Source organism: Apium graveolens, chromosome 11 (assembly GCF_009905375.1).
Source record: "Apium graveolens cultivar Ventura chromosome 11, ASM990537v1, whole genome shotgun sequence".
Classification (NCBI taxonomy): Eukaryota; Viridiplantae; Streptophyta; class Magnoliopsida; order Apiales; family Apiaceae; genus Apium; species Apium graveolens.
In genome coordinates, this window is record NC_133657.1 from 195,434,223 (window position 1) to 195,450,933 (window position 16,711).

General features: G+C 36.5%; 1 protein-coding gene across 1 annotated transcript; it reads left to right on the forward strand.

Moving 5' to 3' along the window:
* The first annotated feature begins 1,157 nt into the window (after nucleotides 1-1,157).
* LOC141696409 (uncharacterized) lies at nucleotides 1,158-2,006 on the forward strand. Its single transcript, XM_074500553.1, has 2 exons — nucleotides 1,158-1,215; nucleotides 1,312-2,006. Exons 1-2 carry the CDS (start codon nucleotides 1,158-1,160, stop codon nucleotides 2,004-2,006), a joined length of 753 nt encoding a protein of 250 aa, XP_074356654.1.
* Nucleotides 2,007-16,711: the final 14,705 nt, after the last annotated feature.

The window sequence follows — 16,711 nt, forward strand, 5'->3', positions numbered from 1 at the left end:
TACGAAATGAAGGTACACGAACACGAAACGAAACGAATCCTTAACGGTTCGGGTTAGGCATTCATGACACGAAATATGTGTTGGAAAACGTGGATAGTAGTCCCACATTGTCAAGTCAATTTGAGCCATAATATGAGTGGATGAATGTTGCGTGCACGCAACGAGTGACACTTTAAATGCGTTCTACTCCGAGAGAGCTTTCCGAGGCACTTTGAATCACTCAAAATGACTAAGAGATGGATGAGATATGATCATACAAATTTAGTCTCTTAGTAGTGGAAATTTGTGGAAGAAAAGAAAGTGCCACATTGATTTTGCAAAGGAGCATAACACTTATATAGTGTTCAAATGTGTTACTTATGTATTGTTTAAAACACCTACGTGCACGCGCAGGGGGGTGCAAATCTTGGGCTTTTGAGGGACAATCCTAGGCTTACGAAGCCTTCGAGTTTGCTCGCGTGTGCGACATGCGGACACGAATGTAGCAGAAAATTGGCCCGAATAATTACAAACTAGTTTTGCTAAATTTAATTTCCACCGGGGTTGGGCTTTTAAAAGTCTAATTCATTTTGATTACGGATTATTATAATTGTTTTGATATGATAATAATCAGATTCAATTAAAGATTTGATTAATTAGCGTATTTTAATTAATTATGCGTGGAGTAGCGCACACGTTTCCTCGAGCCTATAAAATAACGTATTAGGCTTAGAGTTATTCACTCATTTGAAATACACCAAACAGTCACCTCCTAAACACAAACCCTACTCTCTCTATTCCAGTGATAGTTTCTTACTCCATTCTAGTTCGCCGAAGGTACTGTTCGCGTAACATCGCCTTCTTCTCGTTTCATCCTGGGAGGCTAACGACTCGCACATACAGTGAGAGCCGTAATAGCTTTAAGGAGACAGTTATACGTCTGGACTCGAGAATTTCTCCTTCATATCCTTTTCTTGCTTTCTGTTATTCACACACACTTATATTATATGTATTAATCGCAGATTGTGTCCACAATCTTAAAGCTATATTTTTTTTATTATTTGTGACTAATACATCTGTCTTTGCATGTATGTTGAGTAACAGATCTATGGAGAATAACACTGTGAATGATAAGATGAACGCGACGGCTGATCCCAATGCATAGATCGTTGGATCTAATGGGGTTCACCAACATGCGCCTAATCCCTAACGCACAGATCGTAGTATTTGATGGGGGTCAGGCACTTGTTGGACATGTGCCTTCGGGACATGTGCCTGCGCGACACAATGTCATTGGACAGTTTAGTGTGCCTCTTGGATAATTATCGGCAGGATTCGCTCCTCCGATTGTACTCGCGGTGCCTACTGGTGTACATACAACTGTAGTACAGACGCACGTACCGACTATCATACATGCGGTGCCTGTTGTACCTGTTATTCCAACTGTGCCTGCTGCACACGCTGATAAACACGAGAAATTCATCGGAACGAACTTCAAACGTTGGAAGCAAAAGATGTACTTTTATCTTACCATGTTGCATCTGGATCGCTTCATAAAGGAAGATGTGCCATTGCTCACTAGTGAGAGCAACACACAGACTTTGTATGCCGTGGATACTTGGAAGCACTTCGACTACATATGTCGGAAATATGTGTTGAACTTCTTGGCTGACTCGTTCTATAACATGTATAGCTCGAAGCCAACAGCTAAGGCCTTACGGGAATCACTTGACCATAAGTATAAAACCGAGGATGTTGGGGAAAAGAAGTGGATTTTTGGCCGCTTTCTTGACTATAAGATGGCAGATTCTAAGAATGTGGTCAGTCAGATGCAAGAACTACAGGTGATCATTCATAAAATTCATGCTGAGGGAATGGTCATTAGTGAATCTTTTCAAGTTGCTGCTGTGATTGAAAAGCTGCCACCTGCATGGAAAATGTTCAAGAACTACCTTAAGCACAAGCGAAAGGAGATGACCATCGAGGATCTGATTCTCAGACTTCGTATTGAAGAAGACAATAGATGATCTGAGAATATTGTGAATGTTGCTACTGAGAAGGAAAACATGGTGGAGCATGTTGAAAGCTCCAAGCCCAAGAAGACCACTTCTGGTAAAGGGGCTAAACTGGCCCCCAAGGGAGGGATTTCAAAGTCGAAATTTCAAGGAAGTGCTGTAACTGTGATAAAGTGGGTCATAGGTCTCCTGATTGCAAGAAGCCCAAAAAGGCCAACAAGAAGAAAGAAGCAAACATGGTCGATCATATCTCCAAGGAGATGGGTGACATAGACATCTGTGCTATGGTCTCTGAAGTGAACCTAGTCGGCTCTAATCCGCGTGAGTGGTGGATTAATACTAGTGCTACTAGGCATGTTTACTCAGACAAAGCGATTTTCTCTAACCTCAAAATTTCCGATGCTGGTGAGAAGCTTTACATGGGGAATTCAGCGACTTCTATCATTGAAGGTGAAGGCACGGTGATTCTGCAGATGACCTCTGGGAAAAATTTGACTTTAAATAATGTACTAAATGTGCTTGATATTCGCAAGAACCTTATGCTTGGTTCTTTGTTGAATAAGCACAGATTTCATATTATAATTGAGTCAGATAAAGTTATTTTGTCTAAGACTGGTATGTTTGTAGGCAAGGTTCTATGTAACCGATGGGTTTTTTAAGCCCAATGTTATGTCCATTAAGGACGATAATGAAATGAATAATTCTTCTGCTTGCTTGAGTCTCCTAATTTATGGCATGCTAGATTAGGACATGTTAATTATGATACTTTACGAAGGTTAAGTGTAAAAGAATACATACCAAAATTAACAATTGATTCAAAACATAAGTGCCGGACTCGTGTTGAGGCAAAATTAACGAGATCATCATTTAAATGTGTGGAAAGAAACACCAAAATGCTAGACCTAATGCATAACGATATATGCGATTTAAAATTCGCTCCAATAAGAGGAAGAAGCAAGTATTTTATTACATTCATAGATGACTGTACAAAGTATTGCTATGTATATTTGCGGAAAAGCAAAGACGAAGCTATAGATAAATTTAAAATTTATAAGGAAGAAGTTGAGACACAACAAACTGAGAAAATCAAAACAATACAAAGTGATCGTGGAGATGAATATATTGAACCCTTTGGGGATTTCTATTCACTACATGGTATAATCCATGAGGTCATTGCACCATACTCCTTTAAGTCAAATGTGAAAGAGATATGTCCTAAGTCCAATCATGTATGAGGATTTAGGAATAACTTTTATATAATCTGTTTTGATTTCATTGATATTAATAAAAGACTTGTTTTATTTTTATTTCGGACTCTATCTATTTAAATGTTTAAATAAGATATACCACAGTTTAGAGTAAAGCTTTTTATGGATTGTGATGAGATCATAATAATGAGACCTAAAAGATGATAACTCTAAACTTAAATAGTTCCTGGTCGTAGGATTACTAACTGGTAATTAATAATCCGCAAAGATCGGTACATACTATGCTTGCTTCATTATGAAGGATGTCTGTTCTCATAGACATTTGTGTGGTGACACTATAGCTAGTATATAGGTGCTTATTATAGAATAAGTTCACTGAACATGACTCACACAGTTGAATAACTGATGAAGTTCACTCACGTGTCAGCAGTTGTTCACATAGTGATAGTTGTACAAGTATCCTTAGACTTGAGGTCATCATAGTCATCTTGTGTACACTGAACTATGCTTTGGTTTAGCTCTTAGTCTCAAGGGACAATTATAAGGGCTCTACCGGGTATATGAATTTGTACACGAAGATAGTGTATGATCAATAAAGGATCTACCCCTTCCAGTGTAGGAAGAGAATGTTCAATGTTGATCCATTTATGTTAGTTCAGGAATCTCTGGCCAGAGTGAATGCAATTAGAAAGGAGTTTCTAATTTACATTAAATAGAACTAAGCATAGTGAATGGGAAAGCAAGTGATTAAATAAGATAGGCTTGACACAAGTTCCATGCCTTGTATTTAATCGTGACATTGCAGGGTAGAAGGAATTAATTGTACGGTAACTACTCACTGAATAGGTTCTTGGTATTCTAAGCAGTGAATTCGTATTATCCGGATAGTCGCGATATGCTGAGAATTATCCCTCACGATGTAGAATAAATATGATTAATTAATTAATCATATTTAATGAATTAGAGAATTTATATAAATAATGATAAAATAGTATAAATTATTATTTATTTCTACTACCGGCTTAATATTGAACCTACAGGGTCACACCATAAAAGAGAATGATTTAATGGGGGAGAAATTAATTAATAATGGCTGATAATTATTTATTTATGAAATAAATAATTAATTGACAAATTTAATATTTGATTAAATGAGATTTAATTGATTATAAATTAATTAAGAAAAAGTTATTAATATTATTAATTAAGAATTTAATTTTTAGAAATTAAATCAAGGGAGAGAATTATTTCTAAAGTGTTTAGAAAAAGGATTAATAATTAAAAGGTGTTTTAATTATTAGTGAGAATAATAAAGGGTTAATAATAATAATATTTTATGGGAAAATTTTCAGCTGAAAATTTTGCCTATAAATATACTATTATAGACCCTATTTTTGCCTCAACCAAAAAGATTTACAAAACCCTAATTCTCTCCATCTCCTTCTCCTTCATTACATCATTTTCTTGGTGGATACCGGTGGAGTGCTTCACACTTGAGAAGCAGCTGCTAGGGATTTCCGTTCATCGTTCTTGGATCGCTATTAAAGACCTCCATCTTTCCATTAACGTAAAGCTTCTTAAGGTAAACATACTGAACTACGAATTAAATATTATTTTTCGCATGGATCCTGTGGAGGGTTTCATTTTTTTTTAAGATTTAAATTTACGTTTTCGTTGCATTTATGTGCTAAAAACCCTTCAATGGCATCAGAGATACTTGCGAAAAGTTTTTAATTCGTTTATGTGTTTAACTGTTTTCGATATATGAGCATGTACGTGATTCGGCATGATTTGATGTTGATATAATATGTTTATATTTGTATGGTTTTGAATATATGATTATCATGTGAGTTGTATAATCATAAGATGATTATGTAATCTGTATATATACTGATATATACATGATTTATGTTTGTTCTAATTATGAGAATCATATTAGATACGGATTCTGAATTGGCTGCTGCAGATTTGCTGAAATCTGGGTCTGGTGTCCGATTTACGCAAACGAATACCATATTCCATAGGTAAATGAGCGTCTGAACAAAACTGATAGCTATAGCTATCAGCGACTCGTCTGTAAGGCGTTTGACGTCATTTACTGCCCGTAAACAGTAATTCTTGTTTTTTTGATTTGATTCTGATTTTTCTGATTTTTGTCATATTTTGTTTTATGATTAGATCATGGATAATATGATATGTTAAAATCAGATTATATGTTTTAACATGCTTTTATGTGTTGTATGAGCATGGTGGATGGTTATGGCCTTTCGACCTTAGTGTAATGATTTTGGTTTTAAATACGACTTGCATGTCGTCAATCTTTGTAATCATAAATTTCGAATGTAACTCGAGTTATTCTTGTAAGTTCATTAGATTAGTTTTACTTTCAATCTATGTAATGTAATTGAAGACTCAAGAAGGCTATCCAATGGAGGTGATACAAAGAAGAAGACGAGTCATACAAGAAGTCTAAACAAAGAAGAAGACTTATGTAATAAGTAGTTATATTTATTTCCATCACCATATTAGATTGACCTTGATCTTTATCATGAGCTTGATAAAGATCACATAGGATGGGGCCATAACCAAACACATTTACTTTATTGCACTTTACATTTACTTGTTTAGTTAATTTTATATATGAGATATATGCCTATGTTTACCATGCGATGATAGATTTAGGTGAACTTAAATCAATATAAGGCGTGCTCTAGAAAATCTAGAATATGAATTGTTTCTTGCCTTAACAATAAATATTATGAATACGATCATGAGATTCTTGTGTTTATGAAACACATAATTGAATATGAATTTTTAATATTGAGAGAAAGGATGATTCTGTCAACAACAGATTTCTATCTGTAAGAAAGGGTTATTAAGTGACGCCTCTTGACAATGCTCCACCCGATCTGGGAATCATCTGATTATCGATTATTGATTTTAAATATTTAATTTAAAAGGAATAATCTCTTTATAATATGATTATGATTGTAACGTAATATAATCCCTCTAAAATTAAATAATATCAAGTAGTAATTGGCCAATGACACAACGGTCTTGTGTCGGTCATAGCCTTCCAACATGGTAGAAAGTGGTTCTTATTTTTAAATCATTGTCGTTTCGTGCTACAGCCGAGGGCTTTGATTTCGAAATAAGAAATACTTGTCTATTACATACAGATGTGTACATTGAATTAAAATCTAAAGGTTGGTACGTGCTACAGCCGTGGGTCGTTGGAGACTGATTCAATTATACAAAATGTTGGGTTAGACTTGACTTAGAATATTGAGTTTGTCGTGCCACAGCCGTGACTCAATTATTCAAGAGGCTAAACTTATATTAGGGAATAACATAAGATGTAATTGACAAGAGTTTTCTGCCTATTGAACATCACATGACGTTTCATGCCACAGCCGAGGTTGTGTGATGGAATGTAGGATCCCTATTCCCACTAGCATTATGAATGCTTAATTTTCACTTAGGGGGTTGAAAAAATTAGATAAACTAGTGGGAGACACTTATGAATAAAGACCCGATTCATATAGTGTTTTAAAATGAAATTGAATATTTGCTAAGTGTTGTTATGTGTTTATCATTTACAGATTTACTATATTCGTCATGTCTCACTCCGAAGCATACTAGATACTCACAAGTTGACTGGTCCTAATTTAGTTGTTTATTTTCACTGTAACAAGTTGGGGCACTGGAAGAGGAACTGCAAGGTTTACCTTGCAGAATTGAAGAAGAAGAAGAAGAAGGGTAGTAAGACTACCGCTTCTAATTCAGGCATGTTCTTGATCGAAGTTAATATGTCACTATGTCAAATTTCTACTTGGGTATTAAATACAGCCTGTGGTTCTCATATTTGCAATTCGTTGCAAGGACTAAAGGGAAGTAGGACTCTTGAAAAAGATGAGGTGATTCTACGTATGGGCAATGGAGCAAGGGTTGCGGCCATATCTGTAGGATCATTTAGTTTACATATGCCTACGGGGAAGACTATTATTTTAAATAATTGTTATTACGTTCCCTCTATTGTGAGGAATATTGTTTCTATTCCTATGTTGGATGTGGATGGTTTTTCATTTATTATTAAGAATAATGAATGTTCTATCCTTAGAGATAATGTTCTTTTTGGACGTGGTATTTTAAATAATGGTCTGTATGTATGTGACGTAGAGCATGATTTACTTCAGATTGAATAAACTAATAAAAGAAAACGAGATGATGAGAATCTGATCTATTTATGGCACTGTAGGCTAGGTCATATTAGTGAAAATAGACTCCGGACATTGCATAATGAAGGGTTACTTGACCCCTTTGATTTTGAATCATATCCTACATTCGAGTCTTGTCTATTGGGTAAAATGACCAAATCTCCATTTAGTGGACATGAAGAGAGGGCTGCAGATTTGCTAGGATTGGTACACACAGATGTATGTGGACCAATGTCTACGCAAGCCATGGGTGGATTTTCGTACTTCATTACTTTCATAGATGATAGATCTAGATTCAGATATGTGTATTTGATGAAATATAAGTCTGAAGCCTTTGAAAAATTCAAAGAATATAAACATGAAGTGGAGAAACAAACCAAACACAATATTATAACTCTTCGATCAGATCGAGGTGGTGAATACTTGAATGGAGAGTTTCTAGATTATCTCAAAGAAAATGGTATAGTCTCCCAGTGGACTCCTCCATATACTCCACAGTTAAATGGGGTATCTAAAAGGAGAAATCGAACTTTGTTAGACATGGTTAGGTCCATGATGAGCTATGCGAATCTTCCAGTATTCCTATGGGGTTATGCATTGGAAATCGTAACATATTTACTGAATAAGGTGCCTTCCAAATCTGTTCCTCAAACACCATATGAGATATGAAAAGAAAGGAAACCGAGTCTTAAACACGTTAAGATTTGGGGATGTCCAGCTTATGTCAAGAAAGTTGACCCAGATAAGCTGGAATCTCGATCCGTAAAATGTAATTTTGTGGGATATCTTAAAGAGACTTTGGGGTATTACTTTTACACCGATCATCGGGTGTTTGTCACCAGACATGCTACCTTCTTGGAAAAGGAGTTTATCATTGAAGGAAACAGTGGGAGCAAAATTGAACTTGATGAAGTTCAAGAAGCACAAACTACTACGGATCAAGTGGAAACACCTGTTCAGACTGAACAACCTTCTGTGGAACAGCCCATTCGTAGGATAGGGAGAGTGTCTCGCCAACCTGAGAGGTATTATGGCCTTGTCATTAAGAATGACAATGAGTTGTCAATCATTGATGATGACGACCCTGTGACCTATAATGAGGCTATGAGTAGTGTTGACTCAGAGAAATGGCATAGTGCCATGAAATCCGAAATAGAATCTATGTATACCAACCAAGTATGGACTTTGGTTGAGGCGCCTGAAGGTGTTAAGCCTATTGGGTGCAAGTGGGTATACAAAAGAAAGATTGGAGCAGATGGCCAGGTGGAGACCTATAAGGCCGGGCTCGTGGCAAAAAGATTCAAACAAAGGCAAGGGATTGACTTTGATGAAACTTTTTTCGCCTGTAGCCCTGTTAATATCAATTCGGATTTTACTTGCGATTGCTGCTTACTACGACTATGAGATCTGGCAAATGGACGTGAAAACGGCCTTCCTCAATGGGGAACTTGAGGAGGAAGTGTATATGACACAGCCAGAGGGTTTTCTTTCCAAGGGGAATGAACACCTAGTGTGTAAGCTGCTGCGAACCATATATGGTTTAAGGCAAGCTTCTCGTAGATGGAACATCCGTTTTGATGAGACAATCAAAGAGTTTGGTTTTATCAAAAACATAGATGAACCATGTGTCTACAAGAAGGTTAGTGGGAGCGCGGTAACATTTCTTGTATTGTATGTGGATGACATACTTCTTATAGGAAATGATATACCGATGCTCCAATCAGTCAAAGTATGGCTATCAAAGAACTTCACCATGAAGGACTTGGGAGAAGCATCCTACATTCTCGGTATGAAGATCTATAGAGATAGATCTAGAAGAATGATATGTCTTACCCAGGGTACATACATCCAGAAAGTGCTTAAAAGGTTTAGCATGGAAAACTCCAAAAGAGGTCTCATACCGATGAGCCATGGAGTGTCCCTTTCCGAAAAAATGTCTCCTAAGACACTTGAGAAAAGAGAGCGTATGAGTGAGATTCCTTATGCTTCAGCAATAGGATCTATCATGTACGCGATGTTGTGTACAAGGCCTGATGTTGCTTATTCAATTAGTGTGACGAGCAGATATCAGTCCAATTCAGGTGAAGACCACTGGAAAGCAGTGAAAAACATCCTTAAGTACTTGCGAAGGACTCAGGACATTTTCCTTGTTTTTGGTGGTGAATCTGAGTTGAAAATAGAGGAGATGTCAACATCGAGAGAGTTGACACACATAACAACGTAGCAGACCCACTCACAAAGCCACTTTCTCAGAGTCACTTTGATTGTCATAAAGACAAGATGGGTATTAGATACCAGAGTGATTGACTTTAGTACAAGTGGGAGATTGAAAGAGATATGTCCTAAGTCCAATCATGTATGAGGATTTAGGAATAACTTTTATGTAATCTGTTTTGATTTTATTGATATTAGTAAAAGACTTATTTTGTTTTTATTGTGGGCTCTATATATTTAAATATTTAAATAAGATATACCACAATTTAGAGTAAAGCTTTTTATGGATTGTGATGAGATCATAATAATGAGACCTAAAAGATGATAACTTTAAACTTAAATAGTTCCTGGTCGTAGGATTACTAACTGGTAAATAATAATCCGCAAAGATCGGTACATACTATGCTTGCTTCATTATGAAGGATGTCTGTTCTCATAGACATTTGTGTGGTGACACTACAGCTAGTATGTAGGTGCTTATTATAGAATAAGTTCACTGAACATGACTCACACAGCTGAATAACTGATGAGTTCACTCACGTGTCAGCAGTTGTTCACATAGTGATAGTTGTACAAGTATCCTTAGACTTGAGGTCATCATAGTCATCTTGTGTACACTGAACTATGCTTTGGTTTAGTTCTTAGTCTCAAGGGACAATTATAAAGGCTCTACCGGGTATAGAAATTTATACACGAAGATAGTGTATGATCAATAAAGGATCTACCGCTTCCAGTGTAAGAAGAGAATGTTCAATGCTGATCCACTTATGTTTGTTCAGGAATCTCTGGCCAGAGTGAATGAAATTAGAATGGAGTTTCTAATTTATATTAAATAGAACTAAGTATAGTGAATGGGAAAGCAAGTGATTAAATAAGATAGGCTTGACACAAGTTCCATGCCTGTATTTAATCGTGACATTGCAGGGTAGAAGGAATTAATTGTACAGTAACTACTCACTGAATAGGTTCTTGGTATTCTAAGCAGTGAATTCGTATTATCCGGATAGTCGCGATATGCTGAGAAGTATCCCTCACGATGTAGAATAAATATGATTAATTAATTAATCATATTTAATGAATTAGAGAATTTATATAATAATGATAAAATAGTTTTATTATTATTTATTTCTACTACTGGCTTAATATTGAACCTACAGGGTCACACCATAAAATAGAATGATTTAATGGCGGAGAAATTAATTAATAATGGCTGATAGTTATTTATTTATGAAATAAATAATTAATTGGCAAATTTAATAATTGATTAAATGAGATTTAATTGATTATAAATTAATTAAGAAAAAGTTCTTAATATTATTAATTAAAAATTTAATTTTTGGAAATTAAATCAAGTGAGAGAATTATTTCTAAAGTGTTTAGAAAAAGGATTAATAATTAAAAGGTGTTTTAATTATTAGTGAGAATAATAAAGGGTTAATAATAATAATATTTATGGAAAAAATTTCAGTTGAAAATTTTGCCTATAAATATACTATTATATACCCTATTTTTGCCTTAACCAAAAAGATTTACAAAACCCTAATTCTCTCCATCTCCTCCTCCTTCATTACATCGTTTTTTTGGTGGATACTGGTGGAGTGCTTCACACTTGAGGAGTAGTTGCTAGGGATTTCCGTTCATCGTTCTTGGTTCGCTATTAAAGACCTCCATATTTCCATTAACGTAAAGCTTCTTAAGGTAAACATACTGAACTACGAATTAAATATTATTTTTCTCATGGATCCTGCGGAGGGTTTCGGTTTTTTTTAAGATTTAAATTTACGTTTTCGTTGCGTTTATGTGCTAAAAACCCTTCAAAATGGAGTGGCTGAGAGGAAGAATCGCACTCTCAAAGAAATGATGAATGCGATGTTGCTAAACTCTGGACTTCCGCAGTCTATGTGGGGGGGGGGGGTAAGTCATCTTAAGCGTAAATAATATCTTAAATATTACTATGTGCAAGAATAAGGCTGTAAGTCCTTATGAAATATGGAAGAAAAAGAAACCAAGTTACCAACACCTGAAAGTGTGGGGGTGCCTGACAAAGGTACTGGTCCCTACACCTAATAAGGTGAAGATTGGTCCAAAGACTGTGGATTGTATCTTCATCGGATATCCACCACAGAGCATTGCATATCGGTTTCTCGTGTATGATTCCAAGATTGCTGACATTCAGAAGAATATGATTACGGAATCTAGGAATGCCTCATTCTTTGAGACGACGTTTCCTTGTAATCCAGGAAACGAACCTCCTGCAACGTCTAAACGAGCTCATGAGTCTATAGATGACAATAATGAGAGTGAATAAAGTGAGGACAAGAATGTGGGGTAGTGAGAAGGAGCAAAAAACAATACATAGAAATCCTATGGGTCTGACTTTATGACATATTTGCTCGAGGAAGGTGACCTGAAAACCTATATGGAAGCGGTTACCTCACACAATGGCCCATGCGGAAAGAGGCCATTAAAAATAAAGTCGATTCAATTCTGCAGAATCATACTTGGAAATTAGTTGATTTTCCAAACGGTTGTAAACCGTTAGGCAGTAAGTGGGTTTTCAAGAAGAAGTTGAAAACTGATGGTAACATCGACAAGTACAAGGCAAGACTTGTAATTAAAGGATACAAGCAATAGAAAGGTCTTGACTACTTTGACACATATTCTCCAGTAATGAGAATAACGTCTATAAGGATGATGTTTACTATTGCTACAATGTGAAATTTAGCAGTACATCAAATGGATGTGAAAACAACTTTCCTAAATGGAGTTGTAGATGAGGAAATCTATATGAAACAACCTGAAGGGTTCGTTGTCCATGGATAAGAGAGGAAAGTCTATAGACTAGTGAAGTCACTGTATGGCTTGAAGCAAGCTCCTATGAAATGACATGAGAAATTTGACGAGGTCGTGTTGGAAAATGACTTCAAGATCAATGAATGTGATAGATGTGCCTATTACAAAGATAACAAAATCAGTTATGTCAAGGAAAATGACAATGGATGTCATGATGACATTGTATATAGACGATCTACTTATTGCCGAAAGCAATGATAAAGTGATCAAATCTACAAAGGACATGTTAAAGGCAAGATTTGACATGAAAGATATGGGACTAGCAAATGTGATTCTAGGAATCCAAATTTCTAGAACATCAGAGGGACTCGCATTGAGTCAACCTCACTATGTTGACAAGATCCTTGTGAAGTTTCTTAAGAATGACTTTAAGAAAGCTAGGACACCTGTGGATATGACTTTACATCTATCCAAGAAAAAAGGTGTAGCGGTTTCCCAGTTGGAATACTCGAGGATAATTGGAAGTCTGATGTACCTAATGAGTTGTACAAGACCAGACATTGCATACTCAATCAGCAAGTTGAGTAGGTTTATGAGTAATCCGGGAGCTGATCACTGGAAAGCGATCATAGGGGTACTGAGGTACTTGAGAGGAAATCGAGACTATGGACGACACTATGGTAGATATCCAACAATATTAGAGGGATATACTGACATGAACTGGATATCTAGTAAGAAGGCTCTAAAGTCTACAAGTGGCTATGTGTTTACACTAGCTGGCGCAGCAATTTCATGGAAATCCTCAAAGCAAACTGTGATAACTCATTCCACGATGGAAGCTGAGTTTGTGGCACTAGATAAATGCGCTGAAGAGGGTGAATATCTACGCCAATTTTTAGAGGATATTCCAAGACGTCCAAAGCCTGTGACTACAATAGGGATAAACTGTGACAATCAATACGCTATTAGTAGAGCACATAACACGATGTATAATGGAAAGTCTCGTCACATACGACGATGATATAGTTCCATTTAGGGGTGTAATCGAGCCGAGTCGAGCCGAATACTGCCAGGCTCGGCTCGAGCTCGATTAAAATAGTTCAAGCTCGAGCTCGAGCTCGACTGAGCCTTTAATTTCAAGTTCGAAGCTCGGCTCGTAAAAGGTTCGGTAGGCTCGAGTTCGGCTCTAAAGCTCGAATTAATTTAATAAATATTAACATAAATTCGAAATATGATCGGTTCTACTCAAGTTTGACTCGATAAAAATAAATAATATATAAAAAATATTATATATTTACGTAAAAATATATTTACAATAAAAAAATTAAAAATAATAGAGGTTTGATAAGGCTCGCGAACCTTACGAGCCGAATAATTTGAAGCTCGAGCTCGGCTCGGTTAAAAATTAGAAAAGCTCGAGCTCGAGCTCGACTCGATTATTTTCAAGCTGAATTCGATTTTTTTACGAGCCGAACTCGAGTAGCTCACGAACAGTTTGGTACATTTACACCCCTAGTTCCATTAGACATTGATCTCAGCCAGAATTATCACTATTGACTATATACCGTCAAAGGATAATATTGTGGATCCGCTAACTAAAGGGTTATCAAGAGAAGTGGTTGAGAAATCATCGAGAGGGATGGTCCTTAAGCCTTTTGCTTAACGGCATCATGGTGGACACCCAACCAATGCTAACTGGAGATCCCAAGAACTTGGTTCAATGGGCCAACTAAATCATGATGACCAAATCACTGTGGGGAAACCCCTGACCTATTCCTATAATGAGGAAACAGTGTGACCCGTAGGGTACGAAGGAGAATTACGAGGCACAATTCTTTAGAAACTCTTGCAGAACCAGGACGATGTTCCATGGCCAAAATGGACATACTCATGAGAACTAAACGAGTCAGAAAATATATAGTGATAAGTATATTATCGTTTACTCAAATGGTCGAACAGTTCAAGGATAAGCACGTCTACTGTCTACCAGTAAAGTCGGTATGCATATTCGAGCGAAGGTTCAAGGAGCATTCTCTACCTATCGTATGCTATATCTGATCGAAGGAACTATCACTATGTCAAACTCCGTGTCTGCCTTTCTTGTGTGTGCTACTGAAATGTCAATCTCATCCATGTGGGGGATTGTTGGAAAATATGGGTAGTGGTTCCACATTTTCAAGTCAATTTGAGCTATAATTTGAGTGGATGAATGTTGTGTGCGCGCAACGAGTGACACTTGGAATGCGTTCTCCTCCGAGAGAGCTTTTCGAGTTATTTTGAATCACTCAAAATGACTAAGAGATGGATGAGATATAATCATCCAAAGTTAGTCTCATAGTAGTGGAAATTTATGGAAGAAAAGAAAGTCCCACTTTGATTTTGCAAAGGAGCATACATAACTTTATATAGGAAAACACTTATGTAGCATTCAAATGTGTTATTTATGTATTGCTCCAACACCTGCGTGCGCGCACATGGGGGTGCAAAACTTGGGCTTTCGAGGGACAATCCGAGGCTTGCGAGGCCTTCGAGCTTGCTTGCGTGTGCGACGTGCGGACACGAATGTAGCAGAAAATTGGCCCGAATAATTACGGACTAGTTTTGCTAAATTTAATTTCCACTGGGCTTGGGTTTTTAAAAGTCTAATTCATTTTGATTACAGATTATTATAATTTATTTGATGTGATAATAATCAGATACAATTATGGATTTGATTTATTAATCGACTGATTAATTAACGCGTTTTAATTAATTATGCGTGAAGTAGCACATACGTTTCCTCGAGCTTATAAAATAACGTATTAGGCTTAGGGTTATTCACTCATTCGAAATACACCACACAACCGCCTCCTAAACACAAACCCTACTCTCTCAATTCCGTTGATAGTTTCTTGCTCCGTTCTAGTTCGCAGAAGGTGCTGTTTGCGTAACATCGCCGTCTTCTTATTTTATCCTGGGAGGCTAATGACTCACAAATACGGTGAGAGCCGTAATAACTTTAAGGAGACAGTTATACGACTGGACTGTTAGGAATAAATGTGCATTAGTTTGATGATATGTTTAACAAAACACTTAAGTAGAAATTCAGTGTCTGTAGCCTCAACGGATAAGACCACTTTGGCTATCCGTTGATGGTGTAGCTTTACTTAGAAATAAGTCTAGTGTTGTAGCATATTTCAGTCTCTGTATTTAAGATGTAATTCTTAGAAGTTGAGAGAAACTATGAGTCATGTTGACTACTAGAAGATATGCAGATAGGAAGGCCAATTGTAAATATTTCAGCCTTGTAATTTTGTATAAATGAAGTGGTATCAACAGATGACTTAAAGACCTTCAACGGAATGAGAAGCTAAGCTTCAACGGATGTCTCTAAAGCTTCAACGGATAACATCCTTCACGGATGAGTGCATCAACGGATGAAGCTTCAACGAATGTTCTGTTGATAACCGTTGATAAGTGGTAGTTGTACCTACAAACAGGAGGCACGTGGGTGAACAGAGATAACTGAAATGTGGCAGCCTAATTTTCAGGAACATCAGAAAAAGCATCCGTTCTACTCTAGTATAAAGACGGCATTAGTCAACAAGTACTGGAGTGAACTGGAGAAGAAACAAGTGGAGATCTTACTTATTATTTTATATATCCTTGTCCTCACTTGTAACTTGGTAATATATAACCAAGTAGTAGCTAGTAATTAGAAAAGAATTTTTCCAGAGCTGTTTAGAAAAATCTTGAGAGAAAAATTATCTAGTTTGTACTAGGATGCAGCTGTGATCAAATTCTTAGATCACAGAATTTCTGAAATACCATCTCTGGTGGAACAACAAATCCACCAGAAAAGTTTTTAAAGGTTTATTGTGTTCTTTACATTTGTGTTTGAATATATATCTGTCTGTATCAGCTTAAAGCACATTCACACACTTGTTCATCTTGAAACACACAGTCTTTATAAACTGCTCAAAACTTGAAAAAGTTTTGAGATTTACATTCAACCCCCCTTCTGTAAATCTCATTGTTAGTTCTCTAGAAATAACATTGGTATCAGAGCAGGCTCTTGACAAACAAAGAGTTTAAAGATCTTGGAATCTAACAAAGATGAGTAAGAAGGATATTGGAGTAAAAATCCCAGTTCTTGACAGAGACAGTTATCACCACTGGAAGGTGAAAATGCACCTTCATCTACTCTCCCAAGATGAAGGTTATGTAAACTGTATGAGAATGGTCCTCACATTCCCCACAAAGTAGCCACAGTTGCTACGGCCACAATTGCTGTTGGTAATCCAAA

What these genes read in the sequence shown, in the direction of transcription:
- LOC141696409 (XM_074500553.1), top strand. Translation starts at nt 1,158, where the DNA reads ATGGGGTTCACCAACATGCGCCTAATCCCTAACGCACAGATCGTAGTA. An exon ending in GATCGTAGTATTTGATGGGG is followed by an intron (nt 1,216 to 1,311) that starts GTCAGGCACTTG and finishes AATTATCGGCAG; the next exon opens with GATTCGCTCCTCCGATTGTA.